We start from the raw sequence: 12,686 nt of genomic DNA, 5'->3' as shown, positions 1-12,686 counted from the left end.
AGGATAAAGTTTTTGACTGCGATATTTAAAGAAGTCTATCCATGAGCTTGAGATTTTGCGGAATTCTCAGATGAGTTTCAATTTATCAAAACTCTTCCCGTTTTTAACCACTAAAATAGTCATGAATTTTTTTTTTTCCTTTCAGGCAGGGAAATTTAACAAAGGCCAAAATCAAATGGCTCCTCTTTTATTTAAATGATTAAACACTTCTATAATTTAAACACTTACTAATTTACTCCCAACAGGCGACCAGCATAAATACTGAATTGGACGAGGAAGCTCATTTCTTCTTATAAACTCTCTAGAAGGAAAAAAAAGAAAGAAAAAATAATAATAAACCTTGCTGTTCAATGAAAAAAAATCTTTGTAAACAGAAAAAAGTAAACAACAACAATGAAGAATCATCCTCTGCTTCTTCAAACCTAACAGAAAGAATGTGGTAACAATGGCACTAGACACATTGAGTAGTAGTTAGGGTTCTTTACTAGTTACTTAAGTCACTTAACTTCTCCGCGTCTCAGTTTTCTGACCTTTATAGTGAGGTGAATTAAAGATTTATTAAAGATTTTCAGGCTGTGAAAGTGGGACCATCTCTAAAAATTATCTAATGGAATCCCCTCGTTTTGTAAAAAAGAAACGTGAGGTTAAAGAGATACGACTTTTTAAAATCACATTGCTGGTTCTTGGCAGACCCCTAACCAAACCCAAGTCTCTTAGCCCTCAGGACTGTAAGATTTATACACATCAGGCTGAGATGGTCGATGAAGTGCCTTCCAGCTCTCAAATGCTATAATTGTGCTGAAGTTTAATATGTACTCTTCCACATTCTCATTTACAACCCCCATCTCTGTGAATGCATATGCATTTCAAATTTTTGAAAATAAGATGCCATTTGACAATCTCCCCAGGGATCTGACTTGAAATCAGAAAAGGAAAGGAACATCTGATCTCAAGCTAAACTGAAAAACAGATCATACACTGGGCAGTATGCCTTAAGCTTGCAAAGTTCTCCACCCATGGGGAAATTTCAAATATCTTATTGGGCCAAAATCTCACTTTGATGCCTAGAGTCACCCTGCAAATACTCAATTGACTAACTTGCACTGTGGAGCCTTTGTGGTTCTACAGCAAGAATGTGTTCAGATTTTTATAAGTGCTAAAGAGTCATAGGATGCCATGCTTAAGTTTTGACTATGATCTTCTTAAAGATTGCATCAGTGGTTTTTGTTAAGAATGCTTTTGTAGAGACACAAAACCAGAACTGCCTCCAGTGTATAAATTGGTGAGCCTGAAGAAAGACCCTTTGGCCTTCCCCTTCCGAAAACTAACTTCAGCCTGGATCTGACATATGCCTGACATTTCTACTTTTCTCATTCTTTTAAAGTTTGGACATCTGTGAAGTCTTGTAACCCACATTACTTTGATGTGACTTCTTTGGTCATGCAGCCTGAGGCCCAGCAAACCATGAGGGAACATGGGCAGGTCTGTTTTGACTGGGGAAAGAGTAATGCCCCTGGAAAAGAGAGACTATTGGAGCTGCAATGAGAATCTCGCCTGCCAGAGGGCAGTTTATGAGCAGCAGGCTCCGGGAAGGGCCAGAATATATTAAAAGACAAGAGGGCACAGGCAAAGGAATGATCCAGAAACAAACACATTCTTCACCTGGTTACAGTTCTCTGTCAAGCCAGCGTTCATGCTACCTTTGACATTGTAACACTGTCTTAGGTTTCGATATGCTGTGGAATCATCTATGCAAGCATGCAGACAGCGCCAAGCTGAAAATCTCAGCACACAGTCCCTTCATGACTGGCAAGTCACTGCAGCTGCCATTTTCTGTTTTCTAAATAACTAACACTATGAGAGAAAGTGGAGGAGGCTGCTTACAAAGGCTGTCATCTCCTCAGTACTCTTTCCCATGCTTGAAACCAGAAGCCTCTTTACTTGCTCTGTGGTAGATTTTTATAGACTCTTCAGAGGCACATAGAAAACTTGGAATTAGTGGTATGTGGTCTTGCCTTGAATCTCAACATATTTGTCATCACTCACTTCCTAAATTATGCTATATTTACCTGACCAACAAAAAAAAAACAATCTGGAAAATTAGATAGTTGTGCAGAAAAGAAAGAAAGAAGGGAAAGAAAGAAAGGAAGAAAGAAAGAAAGAAAGAAAGTAAGCAGTGGTATGACTAAATTCACTGCACAAAAGCTAGATATTTAAAATGATTCTGGTACATAAACTTATACAAGCCATAATTAAAATATTAGTATTGTCACCTTCTTTTGGAATGCTGTTTAATTTGTTGAACCTCAACATAGATAGAACGCGGAGAATTTCAAAATGACTAAGAAAAATAAGGAAATGTTTAAAGCCTAAGAAATTGCGCTGAAAGAGTAAGGTTTTTATTTCACTAGTTTCAAGTTTTCTTGAGAGTAGGGTTAGTGCCTTGAGTTCATGTGTACCTCTCCCATATATGCTTTTCACATAGTAGGTGTTCAATAAATACTTTTTGAATTTGGTGATGATATGGATATAGACAAGAGAAAAACTCAGAGTACATTAGATGAGTTCAGATTCTACTTTATGTAGCAGTTCCTATTTTTTAATTTGACAGTTTAAGATCAGAGTTATTCTTTTCTGAACATTTAAAATAAGTAGATTTTTTTTTGAATTTTTGTGCTCTTGCTGGACAAAAGAGGAAATAGACCATAAAATTTTTCAATACCTCTTCAAGCCATATAATTATTTTTCCCTTTTACATAACAGCAATAGGATATGACATTAAGATGAGTAACTAAACCAATTCATTGTCCATACTTAGAGAGATTTTTCTAAAGTGTAAATCTGATCATGTCATTTCCAATTTAAAACCTTTCGGTGACTCCCTATTGTCATCAGAATGACATTTAAACTCTTCTTAATGGCTTCCTCATTATTATTTGGCCCCTGCTTCCTGGCCCCAGCTCCTTCCCAACCTTACACCACCTCTCACTAGTCAGCATGCCCTTCTCCAATTTTAACTCAACTGACCTACTTTGAGTTTCTGGAACACTCCATGTTCTCCCTTCCCGTTGGGCCTTTACATGTTATTCCTTCTGCCAGGAATTCTTTCACTAGGTCATTTGCCTACCTACTCACTCTTTTTTTTTTTAATTGCAAATATTTTGAACAGTTAAACATTACAAATAAATAAAGAAAATAATATAACAGATGACAATTTATCTATAACCTAAATTTAAGAAATATTTACATTTTGCAATTTTAAAAACAATTAATTTTAAAATAATTAATGGAGTGTGTGTTCAGGTACAACTAATATTGCATCTCCTTCCCTTCTGCTTCCTTCCAATGAGGTAGCTACTCTCCTGAAAGTAGCATTCCCATGTCTGTGTTTGTACTTTTAGTGCATATGTTTACTTTCACAAATGGTATATTTATAATTTGGTGTTCTAAAGTAGGGAAAATAAAACTGCATTGTGTGTAAAAACACAAAATATTAGTCAAATAAAAAGAGGTAAATATTCCATAACAGGATTTCCTTAAATTTCTTAAGTTTTATGGGTACACATACACTGTAAAGAAGTAAGAAACTAGGATCAGTAACGAGATAATGTAGTCTTAACTTCAAATCAGAATTTGGATTGAGAAACTATAATAGACGTAAGTAGTATGAATAAATAGACATGAAATCATGACATCTTACCCATTATTGAGGTTGTAGATGTGATATGTTGCCGTGTAGGAGTATCTCCAAAGCTGTCAGAAAGAAGGGAGACGGAAACAAATTACAATTCTTAAAAAGCTTATGCTAATAATGTATAATCACAAATCATTCAACTCAAGATTCAGAATTATAAAGGGACAATTTTCACAAGGCACTAGGAAGGATATGTTTCAATTCCAAAAGAGTCTTCATTTAAAGAGTTTTACTGTGGACTTTTGTGCTGTTTGTCTAAGTTCCAGAACTAATCTCAGCAGTGATTCAACCCTCACTCCATAAAAAGCATATCCGAAGACATTTCTTAATATAAAAAGCTTTTCTTTGACACACTCTCTCCTAAGAATTTTCCCTTTATGCTTTACCTTGATTGAAGTGAAACCACTATGATCTCCGTGGCTGTAAGGATTACCTTACACCTGTGTTCATTACAATGATACCCTCTAAAATTAGGTAAAGAATTTCATTCAACACAGAGTTTTGTTACAAAATGTTTGCCTTGTTCAAATATGATACTTTTTAAAAATAATAGAAATTGAAAAATAAATAGAAACTATGTAGTTTATAATTCCTCCTGAAAAAAAAAACACAACTGCTCTTTTTCTCATTAAGTATATTTGTTCGGTGGTTAGTGAATTATACAAGTATTATTTTGGATTTTGTTTCTTAAAAGAGTTTTCAAACTCTTGGCAAAGAAACTCCAACTGGCTGAAACGTGTCTTCCTAAAGATTGCTAGTGACCAGGACCTGGTCCATTGGAAAATAATCAGCAGACAGAACAGCCGGGGAGAGGAAAGATTAACTATTCATTCTGTGTATTAAGAGAGTTTTACATGTCACATAGCATATGAAAAATGACAGTTAAAACGTTGTCTACCTAAAAGTAATTACTAGAAGTTTAATTTGATAATAAATTCTTTTGCCTTCTTGCAAAAAAATAATTATCTTCAAGTTGTATAAGTAGAAAAAATAAGATAATTAACTTCCCTCTACAACTTCAATCAGGAACGGCAAATTAAGTAAGGGTAAATGGTTACGGTTTGGTGGGATATTCCCACTCCAGGCTTCTGAACACATAGATTTAAACCCTGGTCTACCACTGCCTGTATATTATCTTACTTGAACAAGTAAGTAAAATAAGCTACACCTTGATTTTCCCATTTTCAATAGTAATAAACTTTCACAAGGTTAAAATGTGTGAGAATTAACTAATGGTTTATGAAGTCAAATAGCTTTAGAAATACAAGTATAGTTCTCCCATTTCCGATAAGTATCAGTGTCTCAAAATGCAGCCCCCCCCCAAAGGAAAGTAGTCTCTACTACTGGGTGATAACCAGCCAAGTACACCAAATTCTGAATTATTTGTGTATGTTTCAGTTATGTTTTGGGGGCTCATCGAGAACACACATTAACTTCTTGAATATTTAGATATAAAGATGTACTCTTGCTTCCTCTTACTTTTATAAGCCAAACTGTGGATTAGTAAGAGATATAGACAGATATACCCAGATTAAATAGTCTATACCTTTGAATAATCACTTTCTAGATATGCAAATTGCCGATCAGGTGATAAGCCATAATTTGAAGCATTCACACTTTTCTGAAATTACAAAGAAGTTGATTAGAATACAGAAAAAAAAAAATACCCAGAGCCATGTAAATGTGCAGTTCTAAAAGGGTATCATATAACTGATATACTCCTACATACATATGCTTTCGATGCAATTTTTAAAAATGTTTACATGGTACTTACTGTATACAAAGAAATTTATTAAACACTATGGGAGGAAGATGTGAGAAATAGGACATACTCTGTGATTTCTAGAAGCGTAACATGTTAAACTTGAAAATAAGTAATGTATTGCAAGTTAGAAAGTTCTATTAAAGAGATATAAATACAGCATTGCAAAAGCATTAAGAAAAGAAGTATTTAAATCCAAATGAGAGGATCATTGATTGCACAGAGGAGGAGAGTATCATCTGAGCTTGATTTAAAACATTAGCCGGCTTTTGAGGGTGGAGAAAGCAGGAGGATTGAGAGCCTGGGAGGTAGAACAGCATGCACCTACATTTCATAGCTCTTGTTTATTGAGCGTGTATTCTGTGTTAGGTGCCATCCTACCACATTCAAATGTTACATCACTTACCTCTTACGGTAACCCAGAGAGGGATTATTCTTCCTACTCTTTAGAGAGAGAAAATGAGGCACACTATGGCTGGCGTAGTGAGGAAACTTATGTAACTTTCCATAACTAGGGCGTTGACAGAACCCGGAGCCTCAGTTTGCCTCTTGTAAGGACTGAGTTCTTGACTCTTGTTTCTTGCTACACTTTTTCCACAGAGAAAGAAAGATGCTAGGCGATTGAGAGGAGGCAAGGGCAGTTGTCTAGTGTGACTAGAAGAGAGAATTTGAGAATTTAGTGGGAGATGGAGCCAAGAAGGCCGATCAGGTCCAGATCAAGTGCTGAGTGTTTGGACTCTGGTCCTTGATCAGTGAAGAGATGGCAAAGTTTTGAGGAAGAAGATGTTGCTGGATACATACCATGGTGGCATTACTCAAAATGGTATATGATTCTCCTGTTTCAATATTGTAATATACTATATCATTATCTGTAGACTGATGAAGATATTCTTGTCCTTTAAACAAGAAGGAAAACAAACTTGAAATGATCTCCCTTAATACAAAATACATTTATAAGAAAGAGAAACCTCTCTTATTTCACAGAATTACTTTGTTTTTCTTCCTTGTCCAGGACATTGCTTTGACAGATTTAAAATAATAAGTTTGACAATGGAAGGGAGGAAAGGATGCTCTTTTCCACTCTCCACAAAAATGCCAAATTTACTAGTAGCTGCCCTATTATGACCAGTTCAGGGTGCTTGGGAATAAAATTTTCTCTGTATTACAAAGAAGATAAACTAGTTTAAAATGGTATGTTTGATTTGCAATTAAAAAAAATACATTACCTTTAGGCTGTGTTTGATTTAGTTTAAAACCCATTTGATGTGCATTTTATTTTTTAAAGAGAAAAATTAAAATATTCAGATTTGTTTAGTTGTACTTAGATATAAACTATAATGTCATAAACAACTTAGTTGACCTTACTATTTGTTTGATTAGACTTATTTGACAGCATTCTATTTTGGAAACTTATATGAAAATATCAATTTTGTGGCCCAGGAAAGACATTTTATCAGGGTGGGATTTGTCCATTTCTCAGATTATCCAGATTGACAATGGAATTTCTCTTTTGGTAAAATTCTTATGACCTCTCTTAAATAGGTGCATATCTCCCATTCTGAAGAACCATACAACGTGCTCAGATTATTCTAGCAATGTACTCTCAACTTTTACTTTCTTGCTGAAACTCCAACGGGCATCATGACTATTGGGTAAATGCAGTCCAAATGGTTCTGTCAAAGGTGCTTTGGTGGCCATTTGACTTGTCTAAATAATTCTCTTTCTTTCCATTTCAATGGATATGGCTTCGGTTACCATAGAGATGTGTTGGCACTAAAAATAAAAACACATATTTTTTTTTTTAAAACCCCAAAAGGTAAAGAAATAGTTCACTTACCTGAAATCCAGTTCGGGAAAAATGTTTTATAGGTAAACGTCCCATTTAAAATATCCTTCAGTGTGAGTGTTTTTGTTGTACTTCCTTCAGAGTCATGAACTTTGGGAGAAATGGAAACATTATTACAAAAAAGATGATTAATAACTTAAATAAATCCTGAGTCTGTCTCTCATCTGTTCTGTCTCATGTCATGAAAAAGACCTGTCCAGGCACCTGGGTGGCTCAGTGGGTTGAGCTACCGACCCTTGGTTTCAGGGTGGCTCAGTGGGTTGAGCTACCGACCCTTGGTTTCAGCTCAGGTCATGTTCTCAGGGTTGTGAGATTGAGCCCCAGGTGGGACTCTACGCTGAGTGTGAAGCCTGAGTAAGATTCTGTCTGTCCCTCTCTCTCTGCCCCTCCCCCTTGCATGTGCGTGCTCTTTCTCTCTCTTTCTCAAAACAACAAAGAAAAGAAAAGACTTGCCTTTGCTAAACACTTGTTTAATGTCTGTCTTAAGATCTGTGTTATCTCCTTAATAGACAGGCTAATGAAGGCCTAGAGAGGCAGTTTGCTTGCCTGGAAGAACTATGATGGTGTCCAAGGAGCAGCCAGGATGCTATTCAGGCAATGCAGAGTTGTCAGAGAGATGAGATGATGATCCAACAACTCTAGACCTTGCAAAGCTGGCATTGCAGACTAGCCTAAAAACCTAGTCTTTTAAGCAGTTCATTGCATTTTGTCATAGATGCTTGGCTTGGATTACTACTGGTTTATCAATGACATATTTTAGCATCCCCTTTGGTCAGAAGCGATCAGCCCAAATCTTTACCTTCAGACATCTCAAGAGAGGAGACATTAATGAACCTAGATAATTTCTTATCCTGACTGGGATTTTTATAAAGAGAAAGTGGGCCAGAGAAACCCCCCACAAAAGCTCTATCATCTATGCAGATGATCTTAAAAATTCCAGAAGTAGAGGTTTGCCATATAAAGCCTCACCTAAGGTAGCTCACAAACCACAAGCAAATTTCACCTATATTTGAATCTTCCAAAACAATTGTGTTTTTCAAACATGACTCTATTCTCAGAACACATTCATTATAGAGCTCCTAAACAGTCAGATACGCCAGATGGATAGTATGGCAACCAACTTCCAATCCTCCTTCACATCCATATTGCCATTCTCCATCCCTCCCACCCTACCCCTTCTCCAGGCCATCACTTACAGAACCAAAACTTAAAAAAATGTCCTATACCTTGAATAGCATTTGTGAATCTGGTATTTGCCCATGCAAAAATAAAACTGTTGAAGATGAGAGCTATAACTTTATCCTCCTGCTAAACTCTCGCATAGCTTTCCATAACTCTTGGGACAAAGACCAAAAATGTTCGTCCGACCTGTAGGCCCTTAGCTGGTCTGGAATGGCCCTCCTGGCTCTTCTTGCCTCTCTCTCTCATTACTTTTTAGATTCCAAACATACAGGGTTTTCTGTTCTTCAGATGCTCATTTCTTTCTCCAGGGCCTCTCCTCCTTTCTCCATCTTCTCCCCTCTCATTCCTTCTATTCACGCTCTAATGCTTAATATAAAAGACACTCCTCTGGGAAACCCCTTCTGGCCCCCTGGCTTAGATCTGGTTCCTTTATTATACATTACCACAGACCATATTCTTTTTTTAAAAAGAATTTGTCTTGATTTGTAATCTTGTATGTATTTGAGTGATTATTTTATTAATATTTCTCCATCTTCCACTGTATTCTCAAAATAGTCACCGTAAGGCCAGGGACCGTGTCTAGTTTTGCTCACCATCACATCCCTAGTATCTAGAACATAATAGGCATTTAATTACTGTTTGTTGAATGAATGAATACATGAAATGAAGAATGGAGGATGGATGAATGGAGGGTGGTTGGGTGAGATTTATGCCCTCTTTTTTACAGGATCATTCTGCTGCTAATATCCTGCAGGGCTTTAGTAAGTCAATCCTGTCATCACAGCTTGTTCACCTGTGCTATTATAAGGACTGGACTAGAAAATGGTGATAATACTTCCAGTCCTACCACACTGGCTTTTGAAATTTGAGACTCAACATGCTCTATAAGCTTGTAATTACATAAATGTACAGCCGTGTGATAAGAGTTAATTGACCAACTGGATAATAGCATCTTCAGCTATTTTAACTGATTCATACTGAAGTAATATATGCTCCATATGCTTGATTAAGACCCTGAATTATTTTCTTCATTTACTAAAAATTATTCTGGTGGCTATAAGAATGCAGTTGGCTGGTGAACCCTTTTGCAACTATAGACTAAATAATAACACTAAGTTATTCTGTTTTTTAAGATATTCATCTTCTCACATTTTCTTTGAATTCTAAGTAAGGTTGTACATGCCATACAGTTATTCATAATAAAAGTTCTTCTATTTAATTAAATGGTCTTTTGTAAAATATTTACCACTGATTTTATAATTGCTATTCAATGAATAAAAGACCATTTTACTACAATAACATTAGAATACTTGTGAAATATTTTAATTAAATTTTACTTAACTCTTCTAAAAGTAAATTGCAATCTGTTTCTAATATAGTTAAGGGGAAATTCTAACACTATTTGCAGTGGAAATTACTTTCCTTTGAGACATATTTATGTCTACACAATCCTGAACATACAGATGAAAAAAATTTTCGATTTAGTGAATACAAAAAATACCTTCTTAGATAATTTCTTTTTAGAAAACTTTTTTTTATATTAATTCAATAAATAAATATAACCTTGGTGGTTTATTTATTTGCTTTTATTTATTTACTTTTTTGTCTAGCATAAGTTATGCTTTGATTATGGCTAATGAGTTACATAATAGATTTTCCTCTTTAAATATCCTTGCATATAATTTTCCTTACTTGCAATTATGCTTAATTGAGAAATTCATAGTAGTTAATCTTCATTTCTATAGAAGGTTAAATTAAGTGAGCTAATTGAAATGAAACATCAAGCTCTATGCTTGGCACATGGTAATCAGTGAATAAATGTTAGCTTTTGCTATTTTCATAACTTATCAGTATTCTTTCCATATTTTTTCCTTTTTAAAAAATCTGAATATAGTTGACATACAATGTTATATTAGTTTCAGGTGTACAGCATAGTGATTCAACAAGTGTATACATTCATTATGCTATGTTCACCGTGAGCATAGTTACCATCTGTCCCCATACATCGCTATTACAATATCACTACGTTCCTTATGCTGTGCCTTTTATTCCTGTGACTTATTCATTCTATAACTGGAAGCTTGTATCTCATACTCTCTTTCAGCCATTTTGCCCAACCTCCTACCAAATAAATATTCTTGATCAATGTTTCCCAAACTAATTTGACCACTGGAACTGTTTTTGTTTTTAAATATCTACTCAAATCACAGCAAGGGGGGGCGCCTGGGTGGCTCAGTCGGTTAAGCGCCTGCCTTCGGCTCAGGTCATAATCCTAGGGCACTGGGATCGAGGCCCGCATCAGTCTCCCTGCTCGGTGGGGAGCCTGCTTCTCCCTCTCCCTCTGCCTGCTGCCCCCTGTGTGTGGGTGCTCTCTCTGTCAAATAAATAAATAAAATCTTTTTAAAAAACAATAAAATAAAATCACAGTAAGGGAAATGCTGTTTCAGATTAGACTATTAGTATATATAATTAATGTTCACTTTCATTTTACTATCATGAAATTCATCAGTTGTGTTTGAACATTTTGGTCATCTTAGAGCTCCATAACTGATCATAAATAGACTTAGTACTAATATCACATATATGGATAAATGAAATTTAAAAAAACAAGAGTTTCAAATTATTTTTAGAATACCTACTCATTTTCTTTTTCATATCATTAAAAATCATGCTGATTCTTGTCAGATTTCTCAAAAAGATTTTAGCGATTTGTTATTTACTTTGTTAGAACTTCTAATTCAGATTATCCAGGAAAGTTACATTAAAGTGTATTTACTATTACTTCCTAGTTAGTCATTTATTTTAAATGGGTGCATAGTAGCTATAAATGCCAATAATCTATGTATAGAACTTAGCATATGTCCTATTATGACTCAAAATATCTGAAAAGCAATTTTAAACATGTATTTATTATACTACTAATTACTATAATGGTAATAAGCCCCACCAGCACCCAAGAAGAGATGAGTGGATGTACAGAAAACATATCCAGAGGAGCCAGCTATATTAATGTGGAAATAAGTAAGGTTCATGGCATAGATTTAGGGTAGGCAATTGCTCTTAACCTCACATGTGGTATAGCCAAGGCTCGGAGGGTGTGATTATACCAGAGCCAGGCTGGGATCAGAGTAATACCAAATCAAATTGGACGAATTTAAATTAGGCATTCTTTTCTTTCTCCTGAAAATGACCAAATGTTCATCAATGCAATGGAGTAATGCATCTGTTCTGAGAAGCTACATTAGGTCACATATTATGAGTTATGAAACATGAAATTTACTCAGAAATTCCAATCCAAGCTTTGGTTCTTTGACATCTAGAAAGACCATAAACATAATTATGTTTCACTACACTATCAGTGTTAACCCCTATATCAGCTACCAGCAGAAATGACCTTCCACTGGGCTCTATGAAAATGCCATTGGTTTATTACTATCTCAATACTTACCTGAAGTTATTTTTTTTAAAGATTTTATTTATTTATTTGAGAGAGAGAGAGCATGAGGGGGGGAGGGTCAGAGGGAGAAGCAGACTCCCTGCCAAGCAGGGAGCCAGATGCAGGACTCCATCCCAGGACTCCAGGATCATGACCTGAGCCTAAGGCAGTAAATTAACCAACTGAGCCACCCAGGCGCCCACCTGAAATTGTTGTACATGAACCGTTTTCATCTCTATATTTATGCAAGTTGTATAAGGCATAGGTCTTTACCAATGACAGTAGTCTGTATTTGGTTTTTCTCACTGTTGTATGCCCAGTAGACAGGACAGTACTTGACATAGAGTGGGAGCATGATAAATATTAGTTGAATGAAGAAATAAATCAACTGAACAGATTTTATGTTAACTTACTTTCATTAATTCTCCCACAAAAATGTGCCTGCCCTTACTCTTTACCTTCCTGTCCATGTTGTGAATTTCATATATACACTCTTCTACCTGGACAAGTCTTCATTTACAGAATGTATAAAAAATTTAGTCCTTGGAGTCACTTGGAGTGTTTTTTGAAAAACAGATTCCTAGTCTTTATCCCAAACCTATTGGTTTGGAATCTCTAGGCCTTGAGGCCCTGGTAGCTTTTATTTTTACCAAGCCCTCTAGTAGATGATTCTGCAATTTAGTAATTTCATTGAATCTACTTGTTTCAGTGAACTCCTGTGCCTATCAGTGAAATCTCTCTTTGCCTATAAACTCCTGGTACGTGG

General features: G+C 35.7%; 1 protein-coding gene across 2 annotated transcripts in view; it reads right to left on the bottom strand.

The window, feature by feature from the left end:
* Positions 1-12,686, bottom strand: part of FAP (fibroblast activation protein alpha) — an 86,107-nt gene that overhangs the window by 48,069 nt on the left and 25,352 nt on the right. For both annotated transcript variants that reach the window (XM_025852541.2, XM_025852545.2), the window contains 5 exons: positions 7,294-7,392; positions 6,258-6,352; positions 5,241-5,315; positions 3,701-3,753; positions 229-301 (listed from right to left, as the gene is read on the bottom strand). In XM_025852541.2, the coding sequence (XP_025708326.1) occupies positions 229-301; positions 3,701-3,753; positions 5,241-5,315; positions 6,258-6,352; positions 7,294-7,392 (395 nt within the window). The remainder of the gene's footprint in view (positions 1-228; positions 302-3,700; positions 3,754-5,240; positions 5,316-6,257; positions 6,353-7,293; positions 7,393-12,686) is intronic.

This window comes from Callorhinus ursinus, unplaced genomic scaffold, assembly GCF_003265705.2.
Source record: "Callorhinus ursinus isolate GAN/ISIS: 27379988/994484 unplaced genomic scaffold, GSC_fseal_2.0 scaffold2, whole genome shotgun sequence".
Taxonomy (NCBI): domain Eukaryota; kingdom Metazoa; phylum Chordata; class Mammalia; order Carnivora; family Otariidae; genus Callorhinus; species Callorhinus ursinus.
Note: the sequence above shows the minus strand (reverse complement) of the source record. Positions and strands in the feature narration are given on the sequence as shown.